The 12294-nt window shown below is 45.5% G+C and overlaps 2 protein-coding genes across 2 annotated transcripts in view; one reads left to right on the top strand and one right to left on the bottom strand.

The window, feature by feature from the left end:
• NME9 (NME/NM23 family member 9) overlaps positions 1-6436 on the bottom strand; it is a 703404-nt gene extending 696968 nt beyond the window's left edge. The window contains exon 1 of the mRNA XM_086955486.1: positions 6320-6436. The gene's annotated coding sequence lies outside the window, so the exon portion shown is untranslated. The remainder of the gene's footprint in view (positions 1-6319) is intronic.
• Positions 6437-6690: 254 nt separating this feature from the next.
• LOC147730706 (uncharacterized) overlaps positions 6691-12294 on the top strand; it is a 90657-nt gene continuing 85053 nt past the window's right edge. The window contains exon 1 of the mRNA XM_086955485.1: positions 6691-7527. Coding sequence (XP_086811611.1) covers positions 7475-7527 — 53 coding nt within the window. The 5' untranslated portion in view covers positions 6691-7474. The remainder of the gene's footprint in view (positions 7528-12294) is intronic.

The raw sequence follows: 12294 nt of genomic DNA, 5'->3' as shown, positions 1-12294 counted from the left end.
GTCGGGCGCAATCAGGTGGTTGTCAATAGGCTTCTCTCCGCTGTCACGTGGGCTCTGGGGCATCTGCGACGTCCAGGAGCAGGTCACGATCTGTCCCACGTAGGCTCTCGCCGTCAGCACCGTCGGCTTCAAGATTGCAGCAAACAGCACTTGGCAAAAGCAATCCACGCGGAACCGGGAGATTGCTTATCACTCAAACCAGGAGAGTCAGAGTGGGGGCTCCTTTTCACAGGAGCTGGTGCAGATCTGGAGCAACCAGAAAAGCAAGTCGTATTCAAAGTTTCGTCGGCACAGGGGCCACAAGCCAGCTGGCAAGTGACCAGGCCAACGCGTCGAGCCGCCACAAGCAGAAGGGCCCCACGCAGCACTCGTCGAGTGTGGAGGGGGTAGCTTTGGTGCAAGTGTAGCTCGGGGTGGGGGCTTCTCAAACCCCGGTGCACAGCTTCGAGGATCACTCGTGGGCTGCACGGTCAGCGTCTCGTGACCTTTTCAAGAGGGCGTGCCCCACGCTTCCGGTCGCCTCCACTGGTCTCAGCTCTGCAGGGACTGTGGATCGGGCTGGGAGAAGGCAGGCAAGCTTGATCTCGTCGATCTCTGTCGCTCGAGTTCCGGCGGGAACCGCAACAAAGCAAGGGTTGAGGGCTGGATGGTGCCTGTTTGCACAGGGTGGTCACTCCTTGACCACAAGGGAGATTCTTCAGGCTTCTATGTCGAATAGACTGTCGAAGGGTCCAGAATTTGTTTCTTATGTTTCTTCAGGATGATCTGAGTTGCATTGGCACTGCTCCCACTCTTATTCGAATCTGGTGGGCTGGACATCCTGCTAGGTCCCCTCCTATGGGTGGGACCCAGGAAGGGGGTGGTTACACCCCTTTCCTTTGATCCAGGCCACGCTGGGACTGGGGCTGGAAGGCCCCAGAACCGGTTTGGCCGGATTATGCAAGGGGCAGCCTTGTGCTCCCCAGGCAGTGTCTGGTTTCTTTGAAACCTCCCTGCTGCAATCCACTATCTCCTGTCTGGGGTGGTTTAACACCGCCCTGCGACAGGAAACCCTTTGTCCAGGCCACCATTTGCTGAGTTTCGGTCAGCAGCAGGAGGCCAGACCCGTGTCTGTGGCAGGGGCATCCATTTTGTGGATCTGAGGCTCATTTTAAATCAACCGCATTTCAGTAAAGTAACATGTCTTATCCCTCTAGAAGGGTGGAATGCTACCCCCGTCGCCAGAACTGGCGAGGGGGTAGTATTCCAATTCGTATGACACCTTACACGACATGTTTTGATAAAGCCAAACCAAAGTTGCTATATAACCGCGAGGATTATAAGGCGCTTAAGAGTATATGGTATGGCATTATCCCGGATCAGCTTAGGGAGTTGTTCCCGACAGCTGCAGACAGGCTCAGCTCATGCCAGAGCTCCATCTCACATAAAACCACGCACTCTGCCTCCAGGATTGATGAGGCCTTCCATAGGAGTGGCTTACAGGCTATATATGTGTCCAGATATAGGTTTAGATATAGGTATACTATATCTAAGCAAGGGGTGTTTACACCCACTTGCCCCAGCTGAGTGATCAGCCAGTTGTGTCAATTTAAGAACCAGCCAGGGGTGGCAAAAGCTATGCTTCAGCCCCTGGTAGGCCTTGGTGGCACCTATGCCCTGAGCACCTATAGTGCATGGTACAGGGGCTGACAAGGAGTCCATTTCCAATTGTGGTATGTACCTATAGCACATGTATTATAAATTTAGAGAGAGAACAGCAGGATGGGGGTCTGGTTAGCAGGCCCACAGCCTCAGTAAGTCGAAAACCAGTGAAGCAAAAAGCAAAAATTGGGGTGACCATAGGATAGCAGACCCTACTCTCCTACAAAGATAAAATGGCTAAATTCCCTGAAACAGTTTGTTGTGAAGTTAGGATTGGTAGAATCTTGAAATTCTCAGACGCCACCTCATAAACAAATTGTTAAGAAAATTTATTGGGAGTGGGTTGAGTCGCAGGATTTAAAAAGTACAAAGTGGGGCCAACTAACTAATCAATCCTTGAACATAAGCCATTGAGGAAGTTGGAGCCTTTTTTGGATTATATCCAAATCCCGAGAGATAGATCCCTCTTCCTGAAGATGAGGTACGGTATACTCCCCCTCAAAAAGTTCACAGAGGGGTGGAAAGGAGCGAGGGATCACGACCTTACTTGCCCAGGGTGCCCATGCAAGAGGGAAACTCTGCCCCAATTCTTGTTTGCTTGTAAAGCTTATAAACACCCTAGAGCAAGATGGTTAAAACCTGTGTGTAGGGAGATGGGAGTGAGAGATTTCAGGATTGCCTTGCGTATTTTCCTATCGGACACTACATCGTTGTTTATTGTTTGCGGGATTGCAAAGTATTTGGCTAGTGCCTGGTTCATTTGGACCAGGCTGACAAGCAATGCTAATAACCAGATCCCCGTACCCACATAGATGAATCTTAGATTAATTGCACTTTGTCTGTAACCATTACTTTTTTATTGTACATAGATTTTAGCCTTTTTAAATGATGACGGATGTAATACTTTTGTACATTGGTTTTATGTATATAAATGTCTGTACTTTTATGATATGTAATATATCGAATAAAGTATTACAACACATAACAGAAATCAGGGAGGCGATAGAAGAATATCTTAAATTCAATGACACAGCAGAGACAGACAGAGAGATCCTGTGGGAGGCACTGAAAGCGACAATAAGGGGGAAACTCCTAAACATCAAGTCCAGAATGAACAAGAGCAGGACTAGGAAGATGACAGAGCTAGAAAACCAGATCAACGACTTAGAAAGAGGGCACTGTGCAAACTTATCCGACAGAAACACCCTCACGGAGCTAACCAAAAGGAAGTATGAGCTCAACAAGATACTGAGTGAAAGAGCGGGCACGTGGATTAATAACTATAAAGCCATCAACCTGTGCTCAGCCAACAAGGCAGGGAAGGCGCTAGCGGCCTACCTAAAAGCGAAACAGAGACAACACTCTATAGCAGCAATCACAGACAAAGCAAATAAGACACACACATCAAACAAACAGATCCTCGAGGTGTTCAACGACTTCTACAAAGAGCTCTACACATCTGACAAAGGCCTAGCAATTGACGGGGGAGCGGGACTACTAGAGAAACTCAACCTCCCTAGACTCACGGACCAACAGAGGGAATCCTTGGAAGGGGCATAACTGAGGCAGAGGTAGAAATGGCGGTTACCCCCCTAAACCCAAACAAAGCGCCCGGCCCAGACGGGTACACAGCCGCTTTCTGTAAGCAATTCCTACACCAGCTGAAACACACCATGGTTGAGCTTTTCTCACACTGCATACAGAAAGGCAGCATGACGAGCTCAATGGTCGAGGCAAACATCATAGTCATCACCAAAGAAGGCAAAGACCCACAATTCCCACAAAACTACCGCCCGATATCACTCATTACCGTGGACTGTAAAATGTATGCAAAAATATTGGCAGCACGACTAAACTCCTACCTCCCCCATCTCATCCATAATTCACAAGTGGGATACCTTAAGAACAGACTATCCCAGGACAACACCAGACTTCTATACCACCTCATACACCACACAGCCAACAGCCAAGGAAAAGCAGTCATGATTGCGCTAGACGCGGAGAAAGCCTTCAACAGGGTCTCATGGCCCTTACTAGATCTGTGCATGGGGAAATTTGGCCTGGGAACAAAATATAGGAACATGGTAAGGGCATTGTATAACAAACCCCGGGCCCGAGTAGCGGTCAATGGGGGGACATCCGAACCTTTCACCCTAGAGAGAGGCACGAGGCAGGGATGCCCACTTTCCCCCGCCCTATACCTACTGGCAGTGGAGCCACTATTAGCTATGAGCATACACAACCCGAGCATAACAGGGGTCAAAGTCGGAGACAAAACGGTAAAGTTAGCAGCTTATGCGGACAACATCCTAATTACAACCAACAACATGAGCACCTCCATAGCAGCACTGATGCACACCATTGGGGAATACGCCTCAGCTTCAGGCTACAAATTAAACAGAGATAAGTCTGAATGCAAGCCCATGAACTGCCACACAACAAGCGCAGTCCTGGGCACATCAGGACTAACTTGGCAAAAGAAACCCTTAAAATACCTGGGCCTCCTATTTGGTAGAGATCTAAGATCCACCCTTGACCACAATGAAGAAGCAATGCTTAAAAAGATAAAAACGAAGCTAGAGTCCTGGAGCCCCAAATTCATCAGCTGGTGGGGGAGAGTAGAAACCATCAAGATGATGATAGCCCCCATGCTCAACTATCTGCTAAGTATGTTGCCGCTAACCCTAACTGAGGACTTCCATAAGAAACTCGACAAAGCAATTAACAATTTCCTGTAGAATGGAAAGAAAGCCAGGATAAGCCTGCAAAAACTAAGACTACAGAAGGAGCTGGGTGGTCTAAATATCCCGAATTTCAAGACCTTCCAAACAGCATGCCTAGCGAAACAGGGAATACACTGGTTGACCTCCTCCCCGGACTATGAGCCAGTATGGCTTGAATTAGAGAAACATATCCTAGAAGGAGCTAACCCCATAGCCATCCTCACGGCCAATAAGCACCCAGAGGCGAATAACGTCGTGCTCAAAAACACTAAGATAGCACTGATGCAGGTAGACAAACAGATGGAACACAGCATTAAAGGGTCAAGGTGGGAGTCTATATGGTTCAACTCGAGAATAACATACAGAGGCAGAACGTTGGCCAACAAAGAGTGGTACAGCAGAGGAATCACCACACCGGCCCAGCTAGAGAAAGACAGGACACCGCTCACATTTGAGACGCCGGAAGCGACACACAAACTACCCAAAGTCGAACTATACGAATTCCTTAACATCAAAGTAGCAATAAACAAAGCAGACCTCTCCAAAGACACACCCTCAATCATAGATTACATGCGAAACCTGAATAAATTAGGCCACCAAACAGCCCATATATATAAACTACTATGCCCACACACAACATCACTGAACAACAAAACCATGTCATTCTGGGAAACGAATCACAACAGACCCCTAAGTGAGGTAGAGAAGTCCAAACTCTGGGTCTCAGCATCCAAGAACAAAGTCTCCGCACAACCAGGACACACAAAGTTCTGGCTACTACACTGACTGTTCTGGACGCCCACCAAACTAGCCGCAGCAGGAGCCACAGAATCTGACAAGTGCTGGAACTGCCACAAAGAGAGAGGAGATCTGACCCACCTCATTTACGACTGCCCCATGGTCAGGAACTTCTGGAACAAAGTACACAACATTAACACGGTTGTGGGAGGGGACACACAACAAAGCCTCGGGGGAATAACCACTGCATTCATGGACCCAGAGTTAAAATGCAAGGGAGATAGAGACCTAATTGACCTCCTTCTCACAGCCGCAGTCAAGACAATCCTAGCAAACTGGAAAAACACAGGCAAGGCTATGTTCAGGAGGTGGTTCAACTGGGTAATCTTTCTGAGAGGCGCAGACAACATCACCGCAAAACACTCACCCACGCACTCAGCCAGAGGGGAAATGTGGACCGCCCTAGACTCACACCTTGAGACACACAGGCCCCCGTAAACCCACAACAGGCCAGTGGCCACGTGGCAGAACCAACCAGAAACTCCTCCCCCCCCCCCCCTCCTTTCTTCCTCCTCTTCCTTCTTTCTTTCACACTTGCCGCTAGACTGTGGGGGCCAACAGACTCGTCAGCGATGAAGTTCAGCAAGCAAGGCCAAATGTCATTGTATACAACGTGTAACCCTGTTACCGTCTGTAAGTGCCCCGAATCGTTACTGTACTGTATTGTATTACACCAGTAAAAAAATGTTTTCTCAATAAAATACTTTGAACTAAAAAAAAAAAAATACTTTGAACTTAAAACACTCCTTCTCCAAAGGCACTTTCAGGAATAGTTCAACCCATTTCTTGACCCTTACGGCCATCTAGTACTCACATGAGGTCATTGTAGAAAATATGTATTTAGCTCCTGTTTTAACTTTTAAAAAAATGCATTTCTTACAATATAAATATGCAACTTGTCAGCGTAATAACTGTATATATGTAACTTGTTAGCGTGTTTAGTCTATCTTGTGTACCTCTGAAACTGTATATATAAACATGTTAGCGTGTTTAGTCTATCTTGTGTATCTTTTGTAACTTACCTGGTTCTCTTTTATAGCGCTCAGACACCTTTGGTAAAGTTTTCGCTATACAAAACTGTATTAAATAAACAGATAGATGTATATGTATTAAGGACATTTCACAATCGGGCGCCCCCAAAACCCTCTCTCGGTTACCTGCAGCCTACGGTAGGACAGCTACCGGAACAGTCCTGAAGCCTTGCAGTAACGTAGAAACGCACACGCTGTGTATGCCAGTTCCCATAACAACCACGGTGCTGCTGCGTTGACGCACTTTTAACGCGCGGGTCGATGATTGGTGGTTGTATGTTCGCCCACAACAATTTAGCACACCAGCCGAGAAGGGAGCCGGGGTCCGGATATATAAAGGGCTTGGAACAGTTTTTTTAGTTGTTGAATTGAATTTCAGTTGGTGCTGGCAGAACAGTTACACTGAGCACAGATGCGTATGACACTGAAGAAGTCGAACAGAAGACAGCGCTCTTCTTTAAAACAGTAAAGGTTCTACAGGAACCATCACATGAGTGCCGGTTTGCCTTTATCACCTGGGAGCAAACTTTTTTGTTGTTGCAGGTTTATATAGCCGCGAACTCGACCCAAATGTATGGGAGCGCATTACATGAGACCAGTTATGTTACACAAGGACACATTGATTACTGGGTAGGTCGCCGACGCTCGAACCCAGTTCCCCAGCGCCGAAGACGGTAGCTTTAGCTCTCCCCTTTCAAGAACTTTCAAGATACGGGGACGAGAGTGGTAGAACTGTTTTTGAAGAAAAAGGGGTGAAGAGAGAAATCATCCAGTCTGTTTAAAATTTCCTTCAATCTGGTTTGATGTTGAGTTAATATGGGTTTACTTTGCCACAGAGTTCCAATCTCTTCACCTTCCTCTCAGAGTAACACTTCACTGGTCGCTATTGCCACCTTTTAAGAGATACATGTACACAACGAATAATTAAATAACGACTATGGCTAACTGGTGTGAGTGGCTCCCAGTTTTCAATCTGGCACACAAGTCCTAGAAATGCACGGACCGTGAAACGCTCATTATATTTTGTTAGTGAATGCTTCGGCAGTGTTTCTTCCAGTTCTAGTGTGCCTTAAACGAGAGGAGGTAATGGGGCTGTTTCATTCGCTTGCCCTCTCTGTTCCAGCCAATGGGGACACGAAGTCGTCACATCGGAGCGCGCCACTGGTGTCTGCTCAGGCTGGTGGCGTCGTTGTTTAAAATGTTGACCGAGGAGTCGGACTCGGAGTCGAGTGCCAATTCTAGTGGCTTCAAGGACTCGCCACGGTTGGTTTCCTTTCAGAGATGGAGCGTATGAGAAGGACTTTGCTGGACCCTGAACAAGCCTTCGATGAACTGTGAGTGCAACGGGACTGGCGTATTGCATGACCACTTTACTAGTCAGTCTTCTGCCCCTCCGTCCTCACTTAAGCCACACGTTGTGACGTGTTCATTATTTTAAGGATTTTAGCAAACAAGTTTTGGGATATATAAGTCTATACATATACTGAAAACACCAAAACCACAGCCATTAATGGAGCGTGGCTGAAAGTTAGCATAGGCAGTGTGCAGTCATGCCACAGAGAGGGACATTGAAAGTCTATTATGGGGTTAATGCTTCTCTTTAATGGGAACGAACCAAGATTTACATGATATAAACGCGCACATAAAAAGTGTATGACCTCCTACACGTAGAAGGCCTACATGTATTTTGGCACAACAATGTGGGAGATATTTAATGAACATGTGAAATGACTACATGTTCACATCAACTTTTATTGGGCAGAGGAAGTTTTCAGTGGGAGAAAGATAAAATATTGTAATGCATGATATAGAATTGAGATATTCCTCTCTGAATCTGACATGCATATGTCTGTACTTTTTGTGACTGTAATGCACAGATGCTCTAGGCAGTAAAGTCTATTATTTTACTTTTGCAAGATAACTTGCATATAATTTGTTCAGAGATGCAAACATGCATTCATACACTTTTAACTATTCGCGTGGCATAAAGCAATGCCCATGTGAAACCTCCAGCTATGTAGTCATGAATTGAAGAAAGCATATCTTGTTTTAAAGAAGTAAGAAATTGCATACATTTGCTTCAAAAAGATCGTAATAGTTGAAAGCATGTTGATTTAATAGCTGCTATTTTGTATGCCGATATTAAACACCGCTGCTTCACCACTGATGTATTAGCCCGACTCTCATACTTGAGAGCCATAAGCAAGTATTTAGCATGCCTAAAAGTTATGTGTCTAAAGTTATTGTGCATGTGTCTCTTTTCAGGGTCTTCTGCTTTCTTAACACGAGGAAGCTGTGTACCTGTGGTGCGATCCAAGTTTTAGTTTCAGTGCCATGTATTGTCTTTTGATGTTAGTGCAAAATATCTATAAGGTGGCCACATAAAAGGTGTTTGAGCAGCATTAGATGCGCACCTGCTTTGATAGGGAGTCTCTGGCAATTTACGTAGGTATATTGTACTTTACGTATTCTTGCTCAATAAAAATGTTCCGACTTTAAATAGAATTGAGAGCAGATTTTATTTAACAGAAGCACTGCATTCCTTGGCTGTTTGCTATTTGATTTGTTGGATGCATATGAAGTGAAAAACAATTACTTGTAATCCAATAAAAAAAGTGTCATGTTATTCTTAGACATGTGACCAAGTTATGTTTTTGGTGAGTTAGTCAGCTTATACACTTACTGCTTTGTGAAGATGACTCCTCATGTATGTTAGTGCTATGCAGGGACTTTCTAACTTCATGGACATGCACCAAAATAAATGACATATCATTGCACCTCGAAATGTGAAATGAATACTTGAGATTTCATTTGTAAACCGTTTGATCAAGAGCAGGGTGTCCTAGCTGCCAAGGTTTTAGTTTTCTTATGTGTGACATTTGCATGTGCGTAGTGCGTTTTATGTGTGATAGTTCCAGCCTTATGAGTGACACTTTATTGTGAGTGAAATAGCACTGTTACATCCATGTCAAGAGATCATTTTTATGTTTCGCCTGCCCAATGCTTGCGCTATTACTGTGTTCGTTCACTTTTGTGTGGAACTTTTTCATTTATGATTCTTCTACTAAAGCTATTCACACTGTTTAATCCCCATTCAATGTCAAGATGAGATCTCTTCCCATGGAAAAGGCAAACAGCTTCTAACAGCATGCTGGAATGCTTGCTTTTTATTACCTATTTAAGGTTTTAGCCTTAGAATGTTTGTGGCATTTCCTACTCGTACCTCAATACTTTAATTTGTAGGCCTTACCGGATGGATTTTTTTCAACGTAGTCTATTTGGTCATTATGATAACATTGTAAATGTTGCAATAAACATTACATGTTAAAAATAAAGTTAATGTACAAGAGCTAAGCCATATTTTGCTACTAACCAGGTAGCCACATGTGCAGTTACCATGCAGACATCAGGGTCATCATTTGAATGGTGCAGTAGCAAAGGACCCAAAAGTTGTCAGAACTCCTCTATACATATAATATTGCTATATTTGACTACTAAACAGGCAGTCGAAATTGCAGTTACCTTGCTGTTAAGACTTTATTTGAATGGTGCAGCAGGTGCAGTGGCACTGGGGCCAAAGCTCTAGGGATCCTTGTAAACCCAGATTATTGCTCAATTGTACTACTAAACAAGACAGTCACAAGCGCATTTATCTAGCAGGCAATAGGGTCGTGATTTGAATGGTGCAGCAGCACCAGGACCAAAAGTTGTCAGAACTACTCTAAACCCATAATATTGCTATATTTGACTACTAAACTGGCAGTCACAATTGTAGTTTACCTTACAGTTAAAAGCAACTTGATTTGAATGGTGCAGTGGCACAGCGGACAAAAGTTGTCATGACTCCAATAAACACCAACTATTGATACTAAACAGGCAGTCATAATTGCAGTTACTTGCCGTTTAAAGGGGCATGATTTAAATGGTGCAGTGGCACCAGAGCCAAAATTTGTCACAATGCCACTAAACACCAAATAGTGCTATTTATATTTTACTACTAAATAGGTAGTCACTCGTGCTGTCATCTTGCAGGCAACAGGGTAATATGAATGGTGCATTGCCTCTGGGCCCAAAAGGTATCCGAACTCCTCTAAACACCTAATATTGCTATATTTTACAACTGAACAGGCAGTCATAAGTGCAGTTATTTAGCAAGCACTAGGGTCATGGCTTCAACAGTGCTGCAGGTGCAGTGACACCAGGACAAACAACTCCATGCACTCCCACTAAACACCTAATATTTCTATATTTTATTCCTAAACGGGCAACCACAAGTGTAGTTACCTTGCAGACAACAGGGTCATTATTTGAACGGTGCAGCAGGTGCAGTAGCACCATGCCCAAAAGTTGTCAGAACTCCACTAAACACATTGCTATATTTATCTACTAAACAGGCAGTCACAATTGCAGTTACCTTGCAGTTAAGTGGCTTTATTTGAATGGTGCAGCAGGTGCAGTGGCACTGAGGCCAAAAGCTCTAGGGATCCCACTAAACTCACATTATTACTAAATTGTAATACTGAACAAGACTGGCACACATACATTTATCTAGCTGGCAATATGGTCATGATTTGAATGGCTTCAGCAGGTGCACTACCACCAGGACCAAAAGCTCTAGGCACCCCACTAAACACCTAATATTGCTATTTTTTACTGCTGAACAGGCAGTCACAACCTTGCAAACAACAGGGTCATGATTTTATTTGTGCAGCAGGTGCAGTGGCACCAAGGCCAACATATGTCATGACCTCCTCGAAACACATAATAGTGCTGTATTTTACACATATTGCTATATTTATCTACTAAACAGACAGACACAAATGCAGTTATCTTGAAGTTAAAAGGGGCTTGATTTGAATGGTGCAGCAGGTGTATTGGCACCGGGGCCAAAATCTCTAGGGACCCCACTAAACTGAGAATATTGCTAAACTGTACTACTAAACAAGCAGTCCAAGTTGTCAAAACCCCTCAAACACCAAATATTGCAATGTTTAATTACTAAATAAGCAGTCACAAATGGCCATGATTTTAATGGTGCAGCAGGTGCAGTGACACCGGTGCCCAAAGCTCTAGATACCCCTCTAAACACCAAACGTTGCAATATTTTACTACTAAACAGGCGGTCACAAGTGCAGTTACCTAACAGACAATAGGGCCATGATTTGAATGGTGCAGCAGGTGCAGTGCTACCGGGGTCAAAAGTTATCAGAACTCCTCTAAACACCAAATATTGTTCTATTTTACAACTAAACGGGCAGTCATAAGTGCAATTATCTAGCAAGCACTAGGGTCATGTTTTCAATAGTGCAGCAGGTGCAGTGGCACAGGTACCAAAAGGTCTGGGCACCCCCACTAAACAGCTAATATTGCTAAACAGGCCACCACAAGTGCAGTTACCCTGCAGACAATGGGGTCATGGTTTGAGTGGTGCAGCAGGTGCATTAGCTATCCGAACTCCTCGAAACACATAATATTGCCACTACTTCAATTATTTCCCTCTTTAATTTTTCAAGATTTTTCGATTATTTATCTGCACTATACCACTAGTAACAGCACAATATATTGACTGCGCTCCCTGCAGCTTACATGGACTTTTGCCTTTCTCTGCTTTGCCCACCTGGGACCTCTCGCCTACCCTCCTGTTTCCCCCTTGTTGCCGTGCCCAGCCCCTGCCGCATCATCCCCCTGCGTTTATTATACTGCTGCATTTTCGCCGTTTTACTTGTTTTTTCCTCTGTGTTTCCTTCGTCCGCTGTTACCCCTCATTGTTGTGCCCAGTTCCTGCCGCGTTTCCCGCCACCTCCCCGCTCCCCGCCGCTGCCCCCCTTCGGCCCCGCCCCCTTCCCTCGCTCGCCCTTCCCATTCGCTACCCCGCTCCCGCCTCCCAGCTCCACCCCCCCCCCCCCCCCCCCCTCTCCACATATGGCAGAGTGGCAAACGCGCAGCGGGCGCGCCCTAAGTGCGCCGAAGGTGCACCAAAGGTAAGCCCGTTCGCGCCCGTCCGCGCCTGGACTGCGCCCAGTGCTAGGACCCCTGGCCCTCGCAGACCCCAGCCCACCCACCGGACGTACGACGCCGCCACCCTCAACGCACTCAACACC

Source organism: Lissotriton vulgaris, chromosome 2_1 (genome assembly GCF_964263255.1).
Source record: "Lissotriton vulgaris chromosome 2_1, aLisVul1.2, whole genome shotgun sequence".
NCBI classification, from domain to species: Eukaryota; Metazoa; Chordata; class Amphibia; order Caudata; family Salamandridae; genus Lissotriton; species Lissotriton vulgaris.
Note: the sequence above shows the minus strand (reverse complement) of the source record. Positions and strands in the feature narration are given on the sequence as shown.